At 44.0% G+C, this 14,594-nt stretch overlaps 1 protein-coding gene across 2 annotated transcripts in view; it reads left to right on the top strand.

The window, feature by feature from the left end:
• Positions 1-14,264, top strand: part of DET1 (DET1 partner of COP1 E3 ubiquitin ligase) — a 31,168-nt gene extending 16,904 nt beyond the window's left edge. Inside the window, exons 4-5 of one of the 2 annotated variants that reach the window (XM_043922310.1) lie at positions 2,936-3,127; positions 13,709-14,264. In XM_043922310.1, coding sequence (XP_043778245.1) covers positions 2,936-3,127; positions 13,709-13,736 — 220 coding nt within the window. In that variant the 3' untranslated portion in view covers positions 13,737-14,264. Of the gene's footprint in view, positions 1-2,935; positions 3,128-6,722; positions 7,401-13,708 lie in introns of those variants that run through there. The other variant, XM_043922309.1, reaches the window with a different exon arrangement.
• Positions 14,265-14,594: the final 330 nt, after the last annotated feature.

The raw sequence follows: 14,594 nt of genomic DNA, 5'->3' as shown, positions 1-14,594 counted from the left end.
ACTGTAGCTGAGATTGTGTAGTGTCTGAAGTATCTGAGCAGAGGAGTGACGTGGTCTCACGGGCATTTTTTTGGCCGCACCCTGCGGCATGTGGGATCTTAGTTCCCTAACCAGGGACTGAACCTGTGCCCCCTGCAGTGAGAGCTTGGAGTCTTAACCACTGGACCAGCAGGGCAGCCCCTCTCACTTATGTTTTAACAGAGTCACTCTGGCTGCTGTTAAGAATAGATTGGGGGATAGGCTGGAAGTTAGTAGACCATCGCAGTGATCCAGTAGTAAGAGCACTACATTCTGTTTCCTGATGGGAGCTTTAAAAAGTTTTTTTTCATGGCTTCTGTCGGCTACAAAGAAGGCAGTGCCATCCAGGAGGGTGAACATGGAGGGTGGGGAGGATGAAGTAGTCATCTAAGGGAGAGGGTGGCTTGCCGGACTGTGGGAATGCCTTGCAGCATTACGGCAACATGTATATCCATGCATTCATGGTGTGAAATCTGTGATTTTAATGATTGTGAAATTTAAGCAGGCTCAGGAAGGAAAAGAGGTCATGACGAAGGCATAGGATGGCGAGAAGTTGGTAGAATCAATGGCATTTCAGTCCCATTTCAGCTGAAGGATGTTGAAGCTGGGATGAGCAGGGTGAGTTATCTGGAAAATTAGGAGAGACGATAACTGCAGTCTACGTGCTGCTCCCTGAGATTATGGAGGTGCAGTCATTGGTAATACTGAGATTGAGGATATGATGTGGGAATGCGTTGCTGAGGCAGAAAGGAGGTCCAGGAACTAGGAAGCCATGGTGTAGGGAGGATCACCTCTGAGAATTTAGAAATCGTGAATTGAGAGAAGAGTGGTTGGGCAGAGTGACAGTGCGCCAGGAGTTAATCAGCTGAAGACATCAGAGGGGTGCAGCTTCTTCTTTTGGTTGTTGGGGTGTCTGAGAGTAGAGGTGGTGGCCGCTGTGGGCAGTGGGGACTGCTGCAGCCTGTGGATGGTCACGGGGGCTTTGAATTGTGGTCATCACAGCCACGGGCCAGCCCCGTCATTTGAAGTCCTCTTTTGAAGCCAGTGAGCCAGGCAGGGTGGAGAACTAGATCTTCGGTGACAAAGGGCTGAAAACCAAAGAGCCCAGGATCTATGATACCAGCTCAAATGAAAAGGAAAGAAATAAGTTTTGTGTGGCCCAGGGTTTAATTTTATGATTTACACCGAGGCTGTGAAAAATTACTGTTAAGAGAAGTAATGGAAAAGCAGTGTTGACACTTGACTTCCTTCTAGGGGAACTGAGAAGTGTTAATGTCCATCTAGCCCTGCAGGTTGACAGTGAAAACAAAAATCAAAACCCATCTCATCAATCTCTCTAGTCTCATCAAAATTAGGAACATTCGCGTTTTTTTATACCGTTAGTTTCAAGGGTGAGATGTTATATCACATTTCCCCTGGATTAAAAAATTATTTATTTTCCCCTTGATTATTAAACTTTGTGATATACTTCAGTGTAGAGATTTTAAAAAATAAAACTGATAAAAACAGCTATGACCATTTTGATGTATTTCCACCACTGTTTTTTTTTTTTTTAAAGACATTAATTTTTGTGTGTGTTTTCAATCATACTGTATATACGGAACGTAACTGACTGGTTTTTTTTTTTTTTTTTTGGCCGTGCTGTGTGACTCGTGAGATCTCAGTTCCTCAAACATGGATTGAACCTGGGCCACAGGCAGTGAAAGTCTGGAATCCTAACCCCCTTTCCCCCAGGGAGCTCCATGTACCCTACTTCTTTTACTTACCATTATGATAAACATTTCTTCTGTTATCATGTTATCTTTGAAAATAATAGTTTTCCATTAGGTTTTTAATATTCCTGACTTTTTTTTTCATTGTCATAACCACTGGTATATTAAATGTGCACAGGGATTTTCCTTCCCTAGGGCAAATTTCCAGAAGAATTGAAATACTTGGTCAAGGGTATTAAGTTTAGTATTCATTATAATTGTGAGAAATAACTGCTCCATTGTTATTATTACTATAATAAAGATAAGTGAGGTAGATGACTCCGTGTTTGTATTATGTACTTCTGGATTCTGGTGTTTCTGCAGAAGTATAGGTAGCTAGTTCCCAACTTTATTTTTATTTTTTGGCCACACCGCATGGCACATGGATCTTGGTTCCCCAGCCAGGGATTGAACCCGTGCACCTGCCAGTGGAAGCCCAGAGTCTTAACCCCCGCACTGCAGGGGAAGTCCCTCCCCAACTTTATTTAAACAAAGAATCAGTAATTTTTCAAACGATTTGATGCAACTTGGCTTATCACTGATCCCAGGAAGTCAGACTTCTGACTCCCAAGGAGTCAGACACTACTTCTGTCCAGGATTCTTTGCATCTCCTTGTTAATGCAGTCGAAGGCTCTAATTTGGGAGAAATATATAAGTTTCAACAGAAATAGTTGTTAGAGGTTAGTTATCTTCATTTTTAACTTTTGTAGGATCTTTGCTAACTTTTCTTAAGTAACTTTGTGTTTCCAATTTTTCATTCTGTTTTCTGCTTTTTTGAGAGTATTTGTAGGTATATAGAGGGGCTTACCTGGTGGCTTAGATGGTAAAGAATCTGCCTGCAATGCCGAAGACCTGGGTTCGATTCTTGGGTTGGGAAGATCCCCTGGAGAAGGAAATGGCAGCCCACTCCAGTATTCTTGCCTGGGAAATCCTACGGACAGAGGAGCCTGGTGGGCTACAAGGCCACGCGGTCGCAAAGTGTCGGACAAAACTGAGCGACTTTCACTTCTTCTTCACTTTGTAGGTGTGTAGACTTGGGAGGTGTGAGAGTTGAGTATCTAGATTCTGTTTTCAGGATGTGTTGTTTTTAGACATGTCTGTCGATTTAAACCCACGGCAACTTGTGCGCCTCTAACACAGCCTTCCTCCCTGGTGCTTTATTTCAGGTTTAAAGACACTATCGTCAACGCCAAGTACGGAGGACACACGGAGGCCGTTCGCCGGCTGCTGGGCCAGCTCCCCATCAGCGCCCAGTCCTACAGCGGCAGCCCTTACCTTGACCTGTCTCTCTTTAGCTACGACGACAAGTGGGTGTCAGTCATGGAGCGGCCCAAGACTTGCGGGGACCACCCTATCAGGTACACACCATCACTGCTTCAGCTGCGCGCTGCCTGGGGGTGGGGCTGTCTGCTTTCTCTTCTCTTGTGCATCACCTCACTATGACTCTGTCCACTTGTATTCACGGGTTCAAGTCACAGGGCAGGCTGTTTCCATAATGTGGGTGCTTTGGCTTCCCTTGTGGCTCAGCTGGTAAAGAATCTGCCTGCAATGCGGGATACCTGGGTTCAGTCCCTGGGTTGGGAAGATCCCCTGGAGAAGGGAAAGGCTACCCACTCCAGGATTCTGGCCTGGAGAATCCCATGGACTGTATAGTCTGTGGGGTCGCAAAGAATCGGACACGGAGTGACTTTCACTTTCACTTTGATCATTTAGGCGTTAGTCTCAAAAATGAATTAGTTCTGCTCTTTGCCTCTCCTCAAAACATCCAATTCAGATAAGTATTGTTCTCTTTTGAAGGTAGCCAGGGAAGGAAACCATACTTTTCAATTTAATGACCTAATACCATTTCACAAGAAACTTAAAAATAATTGAGACTTACATTTTACCCAGCTCAAGTTATTTTATCCCCTCCTGTTCCCTGATGGAAAAGAGAGACAGTTTGGGGAACAAGCAGGTTTTGGAGAAACTCATGCTTCCTCAGTTGGAAGAATTTTGGAAGGCAGGTGGCCGTGTTACCCGTAGAACCTTGCAGTTCCTTCGTCACGGGTGTCCAGCTCACAGACCCCCCACCGTCCCTCCATGCCGGGAGCTCGGGTCGTGCTGTGTGCTTTGACAGGTGCTAGAGAGAGGAGCTGGCACCACTTCCGCTGTGGGCTTATTTCAAGGGAGGTGTGCGCTGGGCTCTGGAAGGTCTTCTTCATGTAGAAAACAGTGGTAGGTGGTATTTCATAACCCAGCTTCACTGTGTATTCAATAGGCTTGTGTAACATATTCTGTGCGATGAATTACTGTTTGTAATATTTCCTTTGGGAAATTGTAATCGAGTTCTGAAAACCAGTTAATTTTTCTATTATGGAAATTTTTAAACACATGAAAGTGGAACACTCTGTACGCGTCACCCCACCTCAGCAGCCGTCGCTCATGGTCAGGGTTGTTTCATCTCTTTCTCCCACCACTGCTCCCCTCCCACCTGCCACTCTGGATTCTCACAGCCCAGGTGTTATAGCATTTCACTCGTAAATATTTCAGTATGAACTTCTAAAAGATAAGGACTTAAAAAAATATAACCTCAATACCATATTCCATCTTACAAAAATTAAACCTGTATTAAGATCACCAGTATCAAGTGAGTTTTCATGTTTTCCTATTGTCTTGTATATATTCTTTTTACAGTTTGTTCCAGTCAGGACCTAAAGAAGGTCCATATGTTTTTTTTGGTTGCTGTCCTCCTAAGTCTTTTTTATTTTATGGGTTCTGCTTCCCTGTTACTTTCTTTGTAGTGAAGTTGTTGAAGAAACCAGGTTGTTCATCTGGTAGTATTCCCCACATTCTGGATTTTTGCTCATTGCATCCCTGGCAGTTCTTATTTCCCCCTATTTCCTGTAAATTGGCAGTTAGATTTAGGAGCTCCAACAACTAGCTTTACATTATAAGCCCTTTGTGTGCTGGGGACTGTGTGGGTGAGGGGAAGGTTTTCACACATAAAAGCAGATAATTGGACTCATTTGACATTGTCACGTAGCCCGAGATAACATTTCTCTCCCTTTTGACTGCCCTGCCTTTCTGATTTGAAAAGATTAACCTAAGTAACAAATCTGGAAATGCCACTGACCCTGAACTTCTTGTAATTCTTATTTATTTTTTAATTTAAAATGAGAAATGAAAGGATATTAAAGTCATTTGTAGAGGTAATGCCATTACTCTAACACCTTTATTGTATTAAATTTATTCCATTCTAGTCTTTGCCAGTGTGTGTGTTTACATTTATGCAGTTGTAGTTGCAGTTGGCATGGTACCTTGTAGCCTGCTTTTATTTAATAAACATTTTTCCATATTGTTACATAGTCCTTAAAGTTACAGTCGTGATGACGGCATATTATTCCATAAAATAGATGTAGCATAATTTATTTAGCTGTTCCCCCATTTCTGAGTGTTTATTCTCTACCTACATATTTACATTAGACCTAATGCTATGTGTGTGCTAAGTTGTTCAGTCATGTCCAGCTCTTTGCAGCTGTGTGGACTGTAGCCCACCAGGCTCCTCTGTCCGTGGGATTCTCCAGGCAAGAATACTGGAGTAGGTTGCCATGCCCTTCTCCAGGGGATCTTCCCAACCAGGGATCCAACCACGTCTCTTATGTCTTCTGCATTGGTAGGCAGATTCTTTACCGCTGAGCCACTGGAGAAGCCCAAAATGCTGTAGTAGCCATCTTTATTCACATCACTATTTACTTCACTTAAATTCTGAGCATAAGCTCTTGGATTATTGAGTCAAGGGATACAGATATCTTTGTATCTCCTACATATTTGCATTCCAAGAGGGACATGCACTGTAGAGCTCTTTATTTCAGAACTCTTTGTTTTCTAGAGCTTCCTCCAATTCAGCCCCAACCCTGCCAATCATCTCTGGTTCCCAAGTTCACAGGGCACTTGCTTTGCATATGGGCAAAAGGCATTTAAGTCCTGGGATGGATGAAAGCATCTTTGTTCTTACTGTATTAGATGAAAAAGTAGAAACTAGTTAGTATTTTGTTTTCGCGTGTGCAAAAGAAGAGCCTTCCAAAAGGATTTCTTCTTAACAGTGAAACACTCAGGACTTCCCCGGTGGTCCAGTGGTTAAGATTGCAGTGCAATTCCTGAGCCCACTCACCGCAGCTACCGAAGCCCAAGCCCTAGAGCCTGTGCTCCTCAACAGGAGAAGCCACTGCAGTGAGAATCCCTCACACTGCAACCAGAGAGTAGCCCCTGCTCACCACGACTAGAGAAAGCCTTTGCACAGCAACAAAGACCCAGCACAGCCAAAAATAAATAAATAAAATAAATTTTAAAAAGAGGAAAGAAAAACTCAAGATATGGGCCTAGATCTGCACTGTCCTCTAGTAACCACCACCCTCCCATGGCTGGTGAGCACTAACATGAGATGTGCTCAAGTGTCAAATACACATCAGATTTCAAAGACTTATACAAAGAAAAATGAAATACCTCTTTAGTATCTTTTATATCATTGGTTGAAATGATAATATTTTAGATGCTGATGTTAGGTTAACTAAAATATTATTAAAATTAATGTCACTTTTTCCTTCTTACCTTGTTTGACGTGGCTGCCTGAACATTTAAGCATGCCTACTTGGCTTGCATTATCATTTCCAGCCCTGGCCTAGGCAGGTAGGTAGCCGGGCAGATAGCTGCTGGAAAAGGGGAGGCTGTAATCAAGGCCATAACTAAGGGTCATCTTGGGAAAGACAAATGACCCAGTGATTCAGGCCAGCATAGTGAAGTTCGTAATCTCCCTGCTTGTAAAATGAACTGATCAGACATAGGCAATTTTGACTGGGGGCTGACGTTAGAGGAGGTTTCATCAGTGAGGTTAATTCATGAGTCCCCTGCTATTCAGGTTTCAAGGTGGTGGTGAATGTCTGTCCCACGCTCTCCTCCTCTCCTTGTCCTGTTTAGGTTCTACGCCCGGGACTCTGGTCTGCTGAAGTTTGAGATTCAGGCGGGCTTACTGGGCCGCCCCATCAACCACACGGTGCGACGCCTCGTTGCCTTCACCTTCCACCCTTTCGAGCCTTTTGCCATCTCTGTGCAGAGGACTAATGCCGAGTATGTTGTCAACTTCCACATGAGACACTGCTGCACGTAGGTGCGTCACGGAGCTGGCTCCTCTGGTCTCCCAGCCTCTGGCCCCTCACCCCTCCGCTCCGCCACGTCTCAGAGTACCGTGAAGCAGAAGCTCCTGATGCCCGGCCTCGGGGTCCCAGGCTGTGTACCTCCGATGTGGAGAGCCAGAGACAGGAGGAAAGAGGCGTGAGGGTGGCTCAGCCCTGTACACAACACAACTACTGATCGATCGACTTAAGAGTCCTCTTGCCTTTTCCCTGTGGGAATGCCCAGCATTAATTAAGTCCATTTAATTTTTTGTCTTATTTTGCACTTTTTTGCTATGAAGATGAGAGCATTACACCTCTGCCCCCTTCATGTCACTTCTTTGGCATTACAGTATACAGCCTGCAGCAGGAAACTCTTGTTTACTCATGAGAACTCTGTATATCCTTTCAATTAGCCAACAGCAGGGCTGTCTTTATAAGGAAAAAAAAAAATAAAGCCTTGGTATTTTCCTACTTAAATATATCCCGTTTGAGGACTGCCTTCTGTTCCAATCTCACCAAATGATTTTCAAATACATGGGTTCCAGCAAGGCCTGTGAAAGGGACTAGAGGCTGCGGACCCAGCAGGCCCTGCTGGTAGGACTAAGTTTAGGGGTGGGCCAGCGTGGAAGCCGGCTCTCTTCCAGGCTTATGTCCTTCCCCAGGGTGTTCGCCCGGTAATTGTTGCAGCTGGAGGAATGGAGCCTAATTGCCCGTCCCCGTGTGGAAGCATGCTCCCATCTGTGCCATCTGCGTTGTGCAGGTGGAGAGCAGGCCGTCCTCTCAGCCACAGCAGAGACAAGCTCTGCGCAGCACGTACTGTCATTTGGGGGGTGGGAGCTGACAGGCCCCCGGCGTCCCTGAGGAGACCAGCCGGGCTGTTCCTGGATGGCTGAGCCATCGCCACACTCCTCCAAACTCCTGGCAGGCACCAGGCAGCACCCCTCTGTCACATTCTCAGCTGGTCTGCCCCCCAAGGCTTGTCAGGACGTGTATGTTTCATCCTCACAAATGTGTCCACCATTTGTGAAGTGAGTTTGTTGTGCAGCCTCTGACTTTGAAGCTCGCTCTGGAGTGTTGGGTTTCAGAGAAGGCAGGGAGAGGAGCCGTGGATGCAGACAGCTGGATCCTCCATCCCTCTCCCGCCTAGGGACGAGCTTCCCTTGGGAGCGTAAGAAATGTGATGTGAGATGCTGAGCCCCACCAAAACCAGTTCCACTAATTTCATCATCTTCAGTCTTGAACAGCTAAATTCATTCTCGTTCAGCGTTCAACATAAGATTTGAGCACCTACTGTGTGTCAGGTAGATGCTGTGCCGAGATGTTGAGGATGAGGAGAGGAATAGGCAAGAGGCTAAAAAGCCCCTGAGGTGTGTATCTGGGACCAGTAGAGGAGATTGGAGGAGAAGTAGAGAAGGACGACTGTACTGGGGAAGGGACGCTAGAACTGGGTAAGTGGGAGTGTGTCATGTGGGCCAGGACAGGAAGCCTTGGGTCCTCACCTCTTTTTCTCTATATATTCTTTAGTTGATTTCATCTATTTTATGGTTTTAAATTCTAGGGATAAGCTGATGATTCTCGAGACTGTAACTCCAGCCCTGACTCCTTCCTTGAGTGCCAAATTCATATATTTCTTGGCTTATGTGGCCTCTTCATGTGCAGATCTAACAGGCATTTCAGAATCCGTGTATCCTAAACAATATTCTCCATTCCCATGCCCACCCCCAACCTATTTTTCCTACAAGGTTCCCAAATGACTTAAGTATCTAGCCGTTTACTTGCAAAACCTAAGGAGTTACTCTCAATTTCTTTTTTTTCCCCCATCCCCCACACATCAGACTTCAATCTAGGAATGTGCCCTGAGCAGTCTCAGCCAATCATGGTGGTCTCATACGAATTGCTAGTTACTACAACTAAGATAAGACCAGTTGGCATAGGGGTTAGTGTAGGAATGTCATGTGATGTCGTTCAGGTCAATGATACCCTGAGATAAAGGTGTCTAGTGCCTTTGAACATTTTTCTTTAGAATATGCTAGTGAGGGGGAATTCCCTGGTGGTCCAGTTGTTAAGAATCTGACTGCCAACGGTGGAAACATGGATTTGATCCCTGGCTGGAGAAGACTGCACATACCACAGAGCAACTGAGCCCGTGCACTGCAGCTACTGAACTCTCAAGCCTGAGAACCACAACGGCTGCAGCCTGTGTGCCATAGAGCCCATGCTCCATAGCAAGAGAAGCCACCGCAATGGGGAACCTGAGCACTGCGACAAAGGGCAGCCCCCGCTTCCTGCAACTCGAGAAGGCCCGTGCACAGCAGCAAAGACCCAGTGCAGCCAAGAGTAAATAGATAATGTAAAAAAGAATATGTTTGTGAGGAAACATGTAGCCCACACTCCCACCATCCAACACCCTATGATCATATTTCACTGAGAATCAGCTTTAGGATGAAGCTGGCCTTCTGGGTGGTAAAATGAAGAGAGAACCTGAATCATAGATGACAGAACTGGCTGATTATATCAGCCAACCCTGAAACCCAGCGTACATTTGGAGTTCCATTTCTGTGAGACAGTAATTTCCTTACTGTTTAAGCCACTTGAGTTGGATTTACTGTTTCTTGCAGTTGAAAGGAAACTAATAGATGCGAAGAGAAAGGCACGTTGCCCATGGAAAGAGTCATAAGTTCCTGCTCTCTGGGGACCTTCTTAGATCCAGTTCCAGTGTCCATGAGGCCCCATTATGATTCCCATTCTCAGATCCCTATTCTTGAATTTACGTCAGATTTCTGGCTCTCCTGTAGGCCTCTGCAGCCATACCTGAGCTGGGCTGGCTGTTTCTTGTACCTGAAAGGATTTAACTAAAATGGGAGATAAAGCACTCAGCACATTGAATACTTGGTCCATAATTAGTTCTCAAATCCTATGTATTTGTTTACATTAACTTTGTTTCTAAAGGATTTAAAGCTGTGTTAAGTAAACTCTAGTGTCTTCTCTCTGAAAATGTTCATCCAACAAACCTCGAGAATCTTTGGAGAAATAAGCTCTTTGAGACCAAAATGTTTAAGAAATGCAGAGACTTCAGATTTAAATTCTCTGAACCTCTTTCCTCTATTTCCTACTTGGCAGGGAGCTGGCATGTCAACAGTCAGCTTGAGGCTGCTGTGGACCTTTGAGAGAAAGCTTCCATGTAAATTCAGCAGAACCTCTTTCATTTAGAGTTCTTACAGAGAAGCACATAAATCAGTGAAAAGCCTAAATTAGATAATTTTTAAAAGAACCGTAGCTTCATTATTTTCAAGTACACAGAGTAACTCCATCTCAGCCATGAAGTGTTCCTTTGCAGAAGCCCTGAGGGATGTCCCTTAATGAGTAGGTCATAATTATTGGTAATCAGCATAACGGTTCTCCTCAGTGCATGCTGTCAAGGCATTTGAGTGTATTAAGTGGTTTTGATGTTCTGTGCGGTAATTTTGTTTACAACATTAAACAACACTGCTCAGTGTATACCTTTATAGCTATAACCCTCTGTTGTTTTTCTGTTTTTTAATTCTGAAGACTGACTCCATTGTACAACATTTGATTACCAGAGGCAGAAATAATGTAGGAAGCAGAGAGATGCATAGTAAGACTCAGATGCTTTACAGATGGAGCCCTGATAGAATTATGAGAACAGCTCAGGTTTGCAAATGAGGTCTGTGCTACTGGCTATGTGACCCTGGGGTTGATAATGAGAACCTGACGGAGTCTTCGTTTCTCCTCTGTCAAATGGGGATAATTTCTCATTTGCAGGGTCAATGTGAACACTGAATGAGCATTAACTATACACTTCTTCACTCCTTGGTGACCAAGCAACATAAGCTTGCCTTCTCCAGGCCCAGCTCCTGATCACCCCCAGGAGACTGGTAACGTTACCTCTGTCCCCACTCACCCATGTCTGAGAGGATCAGAACATCCCTAACCCTCTTTGCAGCCAGACATGTTTGCTAGAAGGGAGCTTTGTTTGCTGAGAGTTTGTTATCATTGATTGTTAGCATTTAGTAAGAGCTTATTATCATGGACCTGGTGGTTCAGACAGTAAAGAATGTGCCTGCAATGTGGGAGACCTGGGTATGATCCTGGACTGGGAAGATCCCCTGGAGAAGGGAATGGCAACCCACTCCGGTATTCTTGCCTGGAGATATCCAGGGACAGAAGAGCCTGGCGGGCTATAGACCATGGGATTGCAAGCAGTCAGACATGACTGTGACTCACAACGTCTATCATGGACCAGAAGCTCTGTTAAGCCCCTCACACAGGAAGGGATTTGTGTACTACTGCATCCATTCTGGGATGCAGTTTTCAAAATTGGACCTTATCTAAAGTTGGCATCTTCTGTCAGCCAGGTGACAGTTGTGGCGTCACCTGCTCTGCATGAGCACATGGAGCATAGTCATGTTGCCATCATTTCTACCGAGTAATACGCATTACTGAGGTGACATGGGTTAAAGTTCTGTGCTGTTTCAAGTGTCTTTCAAGAGACTGAACTATAATACTTGGTTTTCTCTTTCTGACTGACTTTACTCTGTATGACAGACTCTAGGTCCATCTACATCTCTACAAATGACCCAATTTCATTCCTTTTTATGACTGAGCAGTATTCCATCATTTACACGTGCCACATCTTTATTATGCGTACATCTGTCATTGGACATTTAGGTTCTTTCCATGTCCTGGCTAACGCATACATGTGGAATCTAGAAAATAACCTATTTCCAGGGCAGGAATAGACACACATATGTAGAGAACAGATGTGTAGGTGCAGGAAGGGGAGGGTGGGATGAAGTGGGAGGTGAGGGTTGACACATATGCACTGCCGTGTGTAAAACATACAGCGAGTGGGAACCTGCTACATAGAACAGGGAGCTCAGCTCTGTGCTCTGTGGAGATCTAGACGGGTGGGATGGGGGTCTGCATGTATGTATGCGTGCAGCTGATTCACTGTGTTCTATAGCAGGAATTAACACAACATAGTGAAGCAATTACATTCCAATTTAAAAGAAAAAAGGCATTGTACCATGATTGGGTATTACAATGAAAGGTTATTTTGTACTCAGAAAGGTACAGAAGCAGTTTGAAAATCAAAGGGTTGGTTGATCAGCTGTGTCTGACTCTCTGTGATCCCATGGACTGTAGCCCTCCAGGCTCCTCTGTCCATGGGATTTGCCGGGCAAGAATACTGGAGTGGGTAGCCATTTCCCTCTCCAGGGGCGCTTCCCCACCCAAGGATCAAATCCACGTCTCCTGCATTGCAGGCAGATTCTTAACCATCTGAGCCACCGCAGAAGCCCATAGAAGCAGAGCAGTGGGATTCATTTTGGTATTAATGAAGCAGAGGTTTGCCATCTTAGGAATGAACATGAGGTAGTATTGTTTGCAAAACAGCAATCAGGTGCATCTTGAAAGTGATGTGAAAGTGTTAGTCACTCAATCGTGTCTGACTCTTTGTGATCCCGTGGACTGTAGCTCACCAGGCTCCTCTGTCCATGGAATTCTCCAGGCAAGAATACTGAAGTGCGTTGCCATTTCCTTCTCCAGGAGCTCTTCCCAACCTGGGGATTGAACTCGCATCTCTTGTGTCTCATGCGCTGGCCGGCAGGTTCCTTACCAGCTGAGCCACCAGGAAGCTTATATCCTTCATTGTGTTTTAAATTATTTTTTATTGGGGTATAGTGGCTTTGCAATGCTGTTGTTAGTTTTTGCTGCACAGCCGAGTCAGTTAGCCAGATGTCCGTTATCCGTGCTCCTCCTCTGTTCCTTGGACTTCCTTCTCAGTCAGGTCGCCACAGCGCGTTAAGCAGAGATCCCTGTGCTATCCAGTGGGTTCTCATTAGTTATCTGTTTTATCCGTGGTGTCAGTACATGGGCTTCCCTTGTAGCTCAGTCAGTAAAGAATCTGCCTGCAGTGCAGGAGACCCGGGTTCGATCCCTGGGTTGGGAAGATCCCCTGGAGAAGGAAATGGCAACCCACTCCAGTATCCTTGCCTGGAAAATCTCATGGACAGAGGAGCCTGGTGGGCTGCAGTCCAATGGGTCGCGAAGAGTCCGGCGCGACTGAGCGACTGACACTTACTTACTTATCAATATTCAACTGATTGTTGAAAGAATAGAGTGGGGTCTATGTTTCTACTGAAAAAAAAAAAAGAAAAGGAATGGAAATATTCTGAACAGTTGAAAAAAGTAAAAGGTAATTTTCAGGCTTCTCCCTAATAGTTGTTGTTGGGGGTTATAAGGATTGAAATATATCCTTATGGAGAAATGTGTTGCTCAGAATAAATTGCCTCTGGACTGTTTTCCCAAGTCAATAATTTTTTTAAACTTTAAATGCCATTCTGTTTATATTTTTTAAAAAATAAAGTTTATCTGAAAAGTGATTCTCAACTCAGCATCGGTTAGGGTTAAGATTGAAGCAGTGGGCATGTTCAAATCTTGAGGGAGATTCTGTTGAAAAAACAAGTTGGTAACCATTTTTATTGAAAAAATGAAAAATATGCATAAGTTTTCACATTACAAACCGGAGACATTGGAAAAAATCTTATCTGATGAGGTTAAGCAAGAAGACACAGGGATTCATAATTGGGACACATCCTTTAAAAAATCCTAGAGGGACAGAAGATTTTCCTGGTTATCAAATAGGGAGATGTGTTTTGGGAGGCTGGAAAGCATTGTGTTAGAAAGATGTTGGATTTCATAAAAAAAGGTAGAATGGAAAAAGCTGGAGAAGGAACATTTCTTTCTTTCTTTTTTTTAATCTTTCAGCCTCACCATGGGTCATGTGGAATCTTAGTTCCCCCACCAGCGATTGAACCCCACCCCCTGCATTGGAAGGCGGAGTCTTCACCGGATCACCAGCGAAGTCCCTGAGAAGGAACATTTCTATGAGCTCCTGAAGAGAAGATTCAGGGAGGGGCAGGCAGCAAGTGCCAAGATCAGAGAAAGATAAGGGATACAAAATGAATATGTAATTGCTGAGGTGCCACTGTCTTCTAGATTTCTATTTATAATTTTGCAGTAAGTAAGCCCCTTTTAAGAAGGGAAAAAAAATGCTCAATAAAAATTGAATACCTGCAAATGGAAACTTGGGAAAAATTACCAAAATAAAATCAAATGGCAAATAACAACCCGTTTGTCAAAGGATTGATTTCCTTAGTTTAAAAACATTTAAAATATTGACTATAGTTCTTTGTGCTACACAGTAAACCTTTGTTGCTTGTTGCATATCTGTTTTTTTTTTTTTTAATTAGAAATCTAGCATTCTTTTCATTCTAAGTCAAACAAAAAGATGAACTATGAACCAAAGAAAAAATGGGCCCAGGGTATTATTAGCAGGGTGTTCACAGAAAAAATAAATGCATGGTCAAAAACTATATGAAAAATGTTTATAATATTTATTTTTCACCGATCAGATTAGCAAAGGTTAAAAATATTTGATGACCCAGTATTGTCAAGAAGGTAGGGTGCACTCATCCACTGTTAGTGGGAGAGAAAGTTGATTTAGATTTCTTAAAAGACAAAGAGCAGCGTCTTAATAAATGTGCATATCTTTTAGCTCAGTTAAATGGTACATTATTAAGCCAAAACATATGTATATGTGCCTGAGATATATGCACGAGGCTTTTCATTGCAACTTTTTTATTATGAAAAA

The sequence above is a fragment of the Cervus elaphus genome, chromosome 13 (assembly GCF_910594005.1).
Source record: "Cervus elaphus chromosome 13, mCerEla1.1, whole genome shotgun sequence".
Lineage (NCBI taxonomy): Eukaryota > Metazoa > Chordata > Mammalia > Artiodactyla > Cervidae > Cervus > Cervus elaphus.
Note: the sequence above shows the minus strand (reverse complement) of the source record. Positions and strands in the feature narration are given on the sequence as shown.